Source organism: Austrofundulus limnaeus, unplaced genomic scaffold (genome assembly GCF_001266775.1).
Source record: "Austrofundulus limnaeus strain Quisiro unplaced genomic scaffold, Austrofundulus_limnaeus-1.0 Scaffold73, whole genome shotgun sequence".
NCBI lineage: Eukaryota > Metazoa > Chordata > Actinopteri > Cyprinodontiformes > Rivulidae > Austrofundulus > Austrofundulus limnaeus.
In genome coordinates, this window is record NW_013952475.1 from 1,759,889 (window position 1) to 1,771,784 (window position 11,896).

General features: G+C 38.8%; 1 protein-coding gene across 1 annotated transcript in view; it reads right to left on the reverse strand.

The window, feature by feature from the left end:
* Positions 1-11,896, reverse strand: part of LOC106519236 (homer scaffold protein 3) — a 58,725-nt gene that overhangs the window by 29,344 nt on the left and 17,485 nt on the right. Inside the window, exons 3-5 of the mRNA XM_014010809.1 lie at positions 9,128-9,284; positions 7,566-7,697; positions 7,064-7,171 (exon numbers count right to left, since the gene is read on the reverse strand). Of these exons, the coding sequence (XP_013866263.1) occupies positions 7,064-7,171; positions 7,566-7,697; positions 9,128-9,284 (397 nt within the window). The remainder of the gene's footprint in view (positions 1-7,063; positions 7,172-7,565; positions 7,698-9,127; positions 9,285-11,896) is intronic.

Genomic DNA, 11,896 nt, shown 5'->3' on the forward strand with positions numbered 1-11,896 from the left:
GAATTACTGAAATAAATCTACTTTTTCATGATATTCTAATTTTATGACCAGCACCTGTATGCTTTAGCAGATTCATAAGAGAACAATCTGTCTTGAAGGAACTGAATAGATTTCAGTTTATTTCTAGAAAAAATATTTCTTGTTGAAGTGTAAAAGTTACAAAAACTAAATATATGATATATGAAAGCCTAAAACAGAAAGCATACAGAGGTTGTAAAAAAATGTATTGGAATAAAAAGTGAAAGAGGAAAACAGTATGAACGCCGAAAAAGCAATTAAAGATGACATTACTGCTCAGAAATGCAATTATTCCCTTCACAACCATAACAGCAAGACAAAAAAACAGTGCAGTAAAAATCGATGGACTCCATGATACGTTAAAAATTAAGCAGCTTTCCGGAGAGCTTTCAGCTTTCAACTCTGCACCGCTGTTTGTCTTAAGTACATCCACACTGTTTACTTATTTATCTCAGCACAGGTCCATTTTTACCCCTCGGGCCTCAGCTTTATAAACCTCATCTTTTTTACAGTTCCTATTTTACTGAAACGAGTTTTACTAATGCATGCGTCCATGCAGACTTCACCTGTCCCACCCACTAAACGCTCAAACACTCGCGCAGCTTCAACTCTTTCTGGCTCTAATGCCGAGCCTGTGGTTTGAAAAATTGATGCGTGTTTATTCCTTCTGGCCTCTCTGAATAGATTTCATCATGTATGGAGGAAAAAAGAAGCGGAGATGACAGCTGGCTCATGTCATAAGGTGGAGATTACACTCTTTATTTACATTTCCTGTCCAGTTCTGTGGTTTTCAAACATTAAACCACACTGGAGCGGTTTAACATTATCAACCTAATCAGTGTGTAGACATCCATACTGTCATTTTGGAACATTAAGCTTGTCTAATTCATTCTGAATTGTTAATGTAATTTACAATGACTTCCATCACCTCTATACAGCAGTACATTTCACATATATTGAGCTCATTAACCATCTTTTACGCATGCGTAACCGTAACTGATGCCACGAGCATTAAAAATATAAAATCAAAGCGTTTTATMAAATATAACGGGCCTCCGTAAATCTAATTGTTTCTAATTATCTCTGCACTCGGGAGCTGTGCGGTTTGCCGTTTGTCTTCCTCCGTTCTCGGCTCGCAGGCTCCACCGTCTCCTCCTGCATCTCAGCAGCTTTAAGCTCTTGTAAACACGGCGGAAAGCCAAAGCTTTACTGCAAGCAGATCCCCTGCTGCCGCTCACGTATCAGAGACACGACGTGAGCTCGGTAAAGACCAGAGGCTGCAGAGACACGGCTCTGCAGAACCGGAACACTAACTGACCCGGACAGAGCAGCGGATGGCAACATGCACCAAACCTACCGATGCAGCGAACAGAAAAAAAAAAGACTTCATAAACCAAAATAACTGTCAGGAGTGTTTTTTCTGCAACTTAATTCAGTCGGAGCTGTTTTGTAAACATGTGGTTCCTCTACAGTTCATTCTGCACAAGTTAGCTGGAAATAATCCTTGCAGCTGTTCGCACATATTTGCAACTGTTTGGAGAAGCTTCACAGCTTTGACAAAACTCCCAACTAATATCACACAACCTCGAAAGGAAGCAGCCATCAATATTTGGCACCGCACCCCAGGAAGTCCCCGTCGTCATGAGCTCTGACCATAAAATCATTTCTCAGAAACATCACGTGAGCTCAGACAGTGGTATTTGCAGTGATTTTAAAACCCAGTTTTGTTGATAAAATTTTAAATATTTCATTGCTTTTCGGTTTGGTTTTGTTCTGGTTCTGACTGTGCTGTAGGTGAAGCAACATCCTGCAGCAAGTCTTGCACGTCTGCGTGAAAACGTGCAGAGGCAAGAAATCCATTTCACACAKGTCAAGCGGCTCAGAAAAGAAATATCAGCAGAGCGACGGAGGAAAACGAACTTTAGGATCAAGATTAGTTGTGTTCTTTTTCTTGTTTTTCTTTGCATGTCCTGATAAATCACACCYATTTTATCGTCTTAACTTTCTGTTTGCTAAATTTTTAAAATGTCAGCYTTTTTGTAGCCACCCTTCTTCATGCAATAAACAAGTTTTCACAGCTTCCAAATATTCTGGAGTGATAAAAGGCCGTTCCATTCAAAAATGAAACAGCTAGGAATAAAATTAATAATTGTTGTGCTCTGCAAAAAAAGCATCTCTTTTTTCCTAATTTTAAAAAATGGCATTGCTGAGAAAAGACAATAACTACCTCAGGGATGGGCAACTGGAGGCCCGTGGGCCAGTGACTTCCATACAGCCTACCAATAAGGTCCACCACCCAAAAAAATAAATATTTTCTTTACTTAAAAAAAGCACTCAAAGTAGTTCTTAGATTAATTTTTGAAAATTWCGAAAAAGTATAAAAGTGTCTCAGTGGCACTGAATTCATTGCAATGGCAATGTTTGCTGTTAGAGGGCGCCTCCATTGCGGACAACACCTTGCACATACATCATCTCTACCAGCGAGGAAGAAACATTTAAGAGCCGAGGAAGAAACCTGGACAGATAAAACCACYTTTCACAGAATTTCAAGGCAAACCTATATATTTAGTCTGTTCAGAGTTGCTGTCGGCCATGAAGGATTTTCATATAAGTCGTCACGACAACACGTTGCACAAAGCTAAATATGAGAAATTCACTGAAGTCACAAATACATAAACAACATCTTACCAGAACCAGAACCACGCAGGAGTCTGAACTCAAGGTGTTTTATGCTGTTGCACTTCAGCTCGCTAAAGTAAATGTTTTTTTGTTTGTGTCAAACATTTTATTTTTATATTTATTTAACAAAGGTGCAACTGTGATACATGCATTTGAGCATGAAATAGGTTACTGCACTGTATGTTGGTTTAATAAAAACACATATGTATATAGAAACATATTGAAAATTAAAATTTTATCACATTTGGGTAAGTGTGCAGCACTATGTGGCCCTCTGGAAGTTTTACCCACAAAATGATGACATCTCACCTCTAGGTGGAGGTTCAGGGGGTTCAAAAGTAGCCGTAACCAGTAGCCAGCAGCCGGCGAGATTCACTGTTTAAAATCTCCATTTTGCTGCATTTTCGATGGCTACTTTTGCTGGGAAGTGGGAATTTCCCGCTTAAAAGTTGCAAATTTAAACTGGAACACCCGTACAATGGGAAATCCCTGTTGGAGAGTGGGACAGTTCAGAACTCAAGATGGCAGCTACTCACCACAACTCACTAGTGAGTAAAAACTCTTACCTTCACTTTAATAGTATTTCTGTATTATTTATTTTACATTTACTCAGACGAAGGCGTATTTCTCTTCAGTGTTTATAAGAGGACATGTTTAAAAGCTGTTTCTATGCAGGAAAAACCACGTAGAGCCCAGTAATTGCTTGTTAGCGGTGCTCAGCCATAGCAATGAGACGAAGAACGTGACGTTTTTGTGTTTAGTTGAAATCAAACACAAAATGTCTAAGTTTTCACTCCTTTCCTTGTTTTCATTGCACAAATTTTGCTCGAATAAGAAAAGTTTCATACGTTGACTGAGGCCTGAGAGGAATATTTTGCTGGGATATTCAGTGTGTCTGAAAGGAAAAAGATTATTGCTTCATTGGTTTAATATTTTAAATCCTGGATAAAAGAAACAAAGTTAAAATGAATCAATTGTGGCACTATTTGTTGTTAATAAACGTTCAATCTTTCCTCGCTTCTGACAGTTTTACCCATTACCAATATTAATGGACCCTGCAGCAAATACACTCAGAAGTCTCCTCTAATTCATTATTCAAGTCGTTAAAGTGGTTCTCTGTAAAATCATACATCGTGTGATAAAACCTCACAAGCTAGGGTAACCTTTGACCTTCTAATCTTATGTCTTCTTTCAGCTCATTTCAGCTTCAACACCCTGAGAGAAAATAAAAAGGAAAGAAAAGTCCAGGGTTTGGTCGAAAACAATATTTACAAAAGAGTGGCCAATAAAAGTCACRGCTGTGATAAAATACGGCTCTATTTCGGCTCCGGCCTCCTCGTGCTGTTGACCTTATCGCTGTTGATGCGCCGTGTTATTATATCCAGGAGTGTTTTCTCACAGCCTCGTGAAAAAACTAATAAATAGGCGAGACGCACCATCAGCTCTTATCGGAGCGTCTCAGAGACGAGGTCGCTGCTGGCAGCGTGACTCTGCAATCTCCCAGACCTGCTGAGTGGCTCTTTGTTCAGACTTAACACCCCCGGTGCACAAACACAAAAACTTAAGCAGGCACTTCACCCTGGTTCTGAAAACGCGCTGCAGACGTGATTAATACACCAGGACMACAGTTTTATCCATTTTCATATGGGCTCCTGTTTTATCCAGATTTGCACAACTAAAACCTTCCAAACATGTTTGTACTTTATGTGCTGTAATAATATCCGTTTTTTTTAAGAAGTTTGCCTCCCAAATCAAACTTTCACTTCTTCACCTGAACAAGTTCACCACGAACCCGCCGACACTGAAAGCTGCCCATTGTCCGTGCAGCAGCAGCAGCCAGATTCTTCTCAATTATAGATGATTCAGCTCCCTCCTCCGAGCTCCCTTTATTTATTCTCCTTCCTCTGCATACCGGGACCCACAGTCACTCTGACCCTCTGCACACCTTTAACACTGCATTTGTAATGCATGACATCTTTTAATGGAGTCACCCAACGGGAGAATAATGGGACACACTGATGGAGATCCAACTAATCTGTCGTGAATTTAAACACGTTTAAAATAGACACAAAAGGCTCTGGATATTATTACTCTGCTGTCACAAGAACCCTGAGGCTGCAGAGACCACCGTGTTTTAGTACCGTGCAACTGSTTGTTCTTCCTTATCCAAAACCACACCAAGGCAAAATAGTGTTCATTTTCAGACGATGTTTCCACTTAATTTTATTACATATGTGAACAGTAATGGTCTTTACAATACATTGTAATTAGAGCTGCACTCATTAGGGGTGCAACAATACATGTACCCGTATCGAACCGTACCGAACAGTGCTGTATATAACAATACAGATTTTAAAAATTTACTTTATCAACTTGTCTTCTGAAGATGCTCTGTGTTAAAGGATCAGTGGATCTGTGTTCCACTACTCTACCTAGGCTGCATTTTTGAGCGCAGGTCCACTGAGAAACTTGCTGTTTCAGCAACATTTAATTTAAAAACTGTACTTTTGAGGTTAAACAAATGTTCATAATTAACATAAATAAATTACAAGTTAAAAGGGGCATGGAAATTTCTCTTTTTTGTATCGAAAAAATATCGAACCGTGAGACTAAAGTATCGAATCGGTAGAAATGACTCAGCCTGTAACTGAAAATGTGGATGAAGTATCTCAGTTCAGCTTGTTTGTAGCGCTAGTGCTGAGCTAATACATATAAGGCAATGTAGCGTCAGTGCTAACACTAAAGGCTAACAGGCTAAGCTGAGGTTCTTCTTCCATGAAGCAGCTCTGTTGTCCTCCATCCATATTTTCAGTTACAGGCTGAGTCATTTCTACCTTCTCCTCTCTGTCAACGCTCTCTGGTTTCATTTAAAAGAGTCGATCATCAGATATTGCCCAAGATTAACCTTCAGGGTGGATATAGCTCGCTCACACTGAGGACCTATACATGTCATCATTTACCCAGAATGCTTTGTGTGTAAATAAAATGGCTCAGTCCGTGTTAAAATATATTTTTAAAAATTTACAAAACTAAACAGGCTACAGTATTTTTACAGTCTTTATTTTACAGTTAAAATAAATGTTTATCAAACAAAGTTTAATGTTKCAAATAATCAGGGATCCCTTTAACCCCTAATGGTTCTGCTCTGCTCCGGTGTGCAGTGCGCAGCAGTTTGTTTGCACCCAAAATCATACAGAGTTCGCTCCGGTGCAAAGCACAGAGGAGGTCCAAGATGTGAGATTGCACAATAAATCCAGAGATAAATGTGGAAGTCAGAGCAAAATAATTCATTCTCGGAAGACAGACTCCAAACACAGCTGAAACTGCATTGCTATTGTCATGGAAAAAATAACTTATCTTCCTTTTCACGTTTCCCTGACCTGTGTTGCTGACCCAAATGTCACCCAGTTTGTATGATGCCATTGTTTTGCATTATTTATCTTCTAAGATAATGTGTTTTACCATCAGGATAAGGTATGGYGGTAGATAGTCACCCCTACAGGGACAATTTGTCAGAACGTTCTCTGTTGTCATTTTATGTAAACATACAGATATCAAGTATAGAAGGAGGTTTCAAACTTTGATTCTTTGCACAACTAGTTTGACGCAGGACTGTTTTCAGACCTGCGTTAAATTTTTGTTCCTTGCAGCTGCAACAAAACTCAAGACGACCATTCTACGAATTGACTTTATTGTGTGATCACCTGTTTCTGTCTTTGTTAAATTGAGATTTCCACAACACTGTATTTTTGAAACATCTGATTTCAAAATAAAATCCACAMGTATATGGTGCACGCTACGTGTTGCCATCTGCTTCCTAGACAGAACAATAGATTCTGACAGCATTTTTWATAAATATTTCCATATATTTATCAATATAGTTGAGATTTCGACTCAATCTGCCTATTGCGAATTATTTTGAAAATACGGATGTTGTGCTCGTTCCTTTTCCTGTCAGTCTTTGAAGATTGACTCTGTCACAGCTTTGGAGTCTGGCAAAAATAGGATTGAATCTAATTTTGGCAGACTGATGTTCGCTTCAGAGTAAATACTCTCATTGTTTATAATGTTTGCATATTTGCTGTGGAGATCAGAGCGGAGAGGAGCGGAACAGCATCTAGTGTAAATTAGGAGTTATTTTGACGAGTTGCTTCTCGATGCTAAAAGGTAAAACTTTCATTTTGTTGTGGAACTTCTCCGGGATGATAGGTTGCACAAAAAGGTGYCATTTTTTAATTTGTTTCACATCACGTATTAACTTTGAATTTTAAACTTTAGAGTTGATTTAAATCTGAGGTGCTCAGACGAATGAAACTGTCGGAAATCTTGTTTTCTTAGAGTTTTAGTAAATCAAAAGCTACTGCACCTGAGGAGCTGCGATGTTAAGCGCCGGGTTGGCCAGTTCAAACCTCTCCTGGGATTTCTCCCTGGCGAGCCGAGCCGCCTCCTTCACCTCCCTGAACTTCTCCGCAAACTGCAGGTGAAAGGAGAGAGGAGGAACGAAAAATCAAACTCCGACCAACCAGCATCCTTTTCTGCACCTTTTAGCAATATTCAGTCTCATCATTCAGCTCCATCCCACTGAAACAACATAGATCCTGGATGAGATTATTGCTGCAGCGTGAAATATTCAACCGCTTTCTTTTARCATCTACAATAAGCTCTGGTGCGAGAAGAAAGGGAAAAAACCTAAAAGGTCAAATCCTGTATATAAATGAATGCCACTAAACAAAATTGCGAAATCCACATTTTTGCAAAGAGAAAAGGTCAAGTCGTCCGTGTATTCTGCACACGTTTGAGAAAAGAAACAGACTTCCCGGTTTGAATGTAGAAGAAGCTGCAACACGTGGAGCAGATTTAAGATTTACCTGCTGCAGCTGCTGCTCCGTGGAGAAGCCCAGGCCGTAGACGGTGTTGGCCCGGCTGTCGGCCCACTGACCAAACTTCTGCGAAGTTTTGGTGAAAGTCATGTTTGGAGTGATGGTGCTGTTGATGATGGCCTGGCTCCACAGGAGACACGAGTGATAAAAAAAAGAAAAATAAAGTGTTTTTTGATGCAAAAGCTTGGAAAATACAGAGATAAAAAAGCAATTAAATATCGATGTTAAAGTTTTTTTTTTTGTAATGAAATGTCACAAAAAAACAAATATTTTGATTCCTAGCAGGTGAGCTGTTCCTGTGCAGCAGCTCATCACAWTAAAAGAGCCAATAAAAGAGTTTTATGGTTAGTTTATGAACACAAAAGAGCATCCCAATAATAAAACTGCAGCATATTTAATACCATAAGTCACATTTATAGTGTGGGCTTCATAGAATTTAGGTCATTTATGGGTAAATATTCACAAAGGAGACTTGTTCTAGAAAAGTACCGAAAAGAAAAAAATAACTAGTCTTTGTTTTTTGTATGTTTTTTTGTCAAAATAAGTTGTGAGGATTTGTTGCCAAAATTAATCCTTTAGTTCCACATCCAAAAGCTTTTAATCTCAGGGGGAGAAATTGGCCCAAATGACTGTTTTTTCGACAAGTTTTACTTCCTACTGATGTTCGACGCACAGCTCCCCAGAGCCTCAGCATCGCGGTGGATTCAGCTTCACTACTGACAACGTGGCAGAAATATTCTGCAMTTCATGTTTTTGAGGAATCCCCAGACATGAGCTAAATAAGCTCTAATAGAACAAGTGAGGAAAAAAACACAAAGTAATGTTTACTGTGTGAATACTATTAAACACTCACACTATGAGATGAACCGTTTTTCTTCCACACGGTAAAGTAACTCGTTCCATAACTTTTGTGCTATTTCAGCAATTCCTATTTAACATTCAGCTTCTTCAGGACATTTRGGCRATGACTTTTGATGTTTCAGATATTTATGCATTTTGAGACATTTAGCTTTTTTTTTGCCCACTTTTGTTCTCATAGAAAATGAATGAAGCTGTGTTTAACATCCTTAAAGTCCTTCAAAACTGTTAACATTTTCCTGCACTTTACAACTTTTGTTCTGGTTCTGCTTTTTATTTTATTTTATTTTATTTTTTAAACCCTTTTGTGCTAATTTTAGCCAATTTTTGGCTAATATTTTTTCTGCTTTTTTCAGCTATCCTGCTCTTATTAGCCTCTTTCTGCTAATCTTCTTACACTTCTTTTAGTTTTCTGCTATTTGCAGCTTTTTTCAGCTAAATTCACCTGTTTGTGAACATTTTAGCTAATTCTTTCAGCAGCTTAATTTAGCAAACGTGCACTTTCTGATTCCGTCTGCTAGTTTTCACCTACTTTTCTGCCAATTTCAGCTTTTTGTTTTGGCTATTGTACAACAAACTGCATAATTTATGAACATTTTTTTCTTTTTCTTCAAAAATCTTTTAGCATAAATCAATTAATGCTGCCTTTTCTCAGAAAATGTAAATTATCTATGCAAGTATGCTGTTCCCACCTTAGTCCCYCCCACACTGATGACACGATAGACGCTGCGGCTGGCGTCATAGAAGAAGGACACGGTGACGGCGTGTTTGCTGGCGGGCAGCCAGTTTCGTTTGGTGGCCGGGTCGATCTGGAAGACATGAGCTCTGGAGCTGAAGATGGGCTGCTCCCTTTGAAACACAAAGAAGGAGAAAGAACCAATCAGCACACAGCTCCTGATGATTTTATCCCACATTAAACAACATTTTTAAACCCAGATAAAACATCCTCAGTTTTTTTTAGCCTTTCATTTTCTGAAGTGTTTCTGTTCCCAAACAGAACATCCCAATAAATTTGGACCTATTTTACAGTTCAGTGCTGCTTGCAGTCCTAATGATCACATCTACTTGTTATTCATGCTAAACTTTGATCGTTAAACCTTTTTTTTGTAACAAAACTACATTTTTCCTTGTTCATTAAGAACTTTAAGTAAATATTCTTCATAAATCATAGTTTGCTTCTGATAACAAGAATTAACAAGGAAAACAAAAATAAAATTCAAGGTGATGTTTTATAACAAGCCAAGGTCCAATCTGTGTAAATATTTATTCAAAAAAATACTGTGGTTTTGAATGTTACATACATAATCTAATGGAGAAAGAAAAACAAAGGTTACATTTTAAAAAGGCAATAATATCTTGTGCTGTGACATATGTCACAATCCAGCAAATCAGTTGAAAACAACTTACTAAAAATCGAATGTTTTGACTTTAAAATAAAAAGAGAATACAGAAAAAGATCAGTTAAGTCAATTACTGCCATGGAAAAAGTTCACTAAATACAGTGACAAAAACAGAAACAATGAAGCTATTTTACATTTTAAAAATTACCTTTGGAGCCAAARAAAATGCTAACGAGGGCCAGATTTGGCCRGCAGGCCTTTAGTTTGACACATAATTTAGATCGCATAAATTAAACCAAAAAGCCAAACAGAGAATATCAGTTTTGTTTTCTCCTCCAGGTCACTGAAGCCYTCCGGATGTAAAACATCTCATTGGTGTAAAGAAATGTTTTGTTTTCGTTTGAACCTGCAGCGGTCCAATTAGTGCTTCTGTTCTCTTTGAAGACCGACGTTTGCTGAGAGGACAACGATGCTCCCAGGACTCTGAAGGACCACAGAGGCTCTTCTTGCATCATTACTCAGCTAATAGAGTTTGAACAACGTTAACGTTGCGCAATGAGCCGTTTACTCTGAAGTCAATTACAACCAACATTAATGAAGATAATGTGCAACCGGGAGGGGGACTCTGGTCTTTGTCTTAGCGACTAAAAACCCCTCTTATAWAGGTCAACACTGGCTATATGAAGAACTGTCCCAGCTGGATTTATTGGGAAGTATAAGGAACATTTGCATTCGAACAATGGCCACTATTCTTCCTGCACAGATTGTTGAACCCACAATAGACAATAAACAAAAACCAGTGRTTCCAAGAAGGCAGATTTAGATGGTGAGGTTCAGGTTGAGGYCAGCTGCAGCCACGGAAACAATAAATACATCACAATGTTTGCAGGAGTTTTATTTCGTGTACAAAACTGATTTAACAGTGGACACTGGTCAAAAAATATCAAATATAACTTGTTTTTTTTTTTTTTTACCTGTTTAGATGAATCTGTGTAGGATTTCCAGGTAACAAATATCAAACACAAGCAGAAGATTTCTCAGTCTGAACAAACTTTATACCTTTTTATTAAATTTCCTGACCTGAAATCATCAGTCAGTGACTTAGCCTTTATAGAACGGCGACAGGAGAGTAAAACATTTCATCTAAATGTCAGGAGCTAAAATTCTCCTCAGAACAGCYGACATGAACAGAACCATGACAGCACATAATGAAACCCAATAAAACCAATTATCTGGCTGCATAACAAATAAAAGGAGTACTGACATCAATCAGTTAATAAACTAAGGTAAATGATAATTAGGATCATAATAAAGCAGCTTTTTTATCAGGATTTCCCTCCTATCATATTCTCATCTTAATGAGAGCCGATGACTGAWGGCTCGTCGCGCGGAAATTAAAAGTCCCGTCATTCATTTGTGTAAGAGCCCGTGGAGCTAATCAGGTCAGACAGGAAGCATCATGCCGTGTTTGATGAAATGAGCAGATTAAATCTGGATTAGCATCCTCCTGAGGTGAGCACAGCTGCTCGTCACCGAGTCCTCGTCGAATCGACCGCAGGGCCGGGAAGAAGAGTCAGAGTCTATAAAACATTCTGCATCAGATTAACGTGAATCTTTGGTCAAAATAATCTGTAGCGGCATTGGCCATAAAAACCTGTATCAGTCAATCTCTAACCACTACAATTTTATTTTGTAATGGATACTGTCAGGTGTTATAAGGTCACAACACACCTTCAATGTTCCAATCTTATTTTATTGGAAAACACAGAACAATCCAAACATATTTTAACTGGACAAAAGCCCTCTCTCACTGCAGAACCAAAGGGGACACTGGTTGATCTTCAGACCTTTGTGGAGGTGATGCTGCGTTCACACCGAACGCGATTTCAGCTTCAAAAATCACATCCAACACTTCAAGTTGGAAGCTTGTGCACTTTGAGGTCAGACGCAGGTCAGCTCTTGAAGCGCTGCACAGCGAGAGCCTCCCCGCCCCTCCCTCCTCTGTCGGGCTCTGTTTAATGTCGGACGAGGAAGTGGCTTTGCTTTTTTTTACAGAGAGCAAGAGCATGTCACGTTCATCAGATAATTAATTCATAATTAATTCACCAGATAATTCAGAGA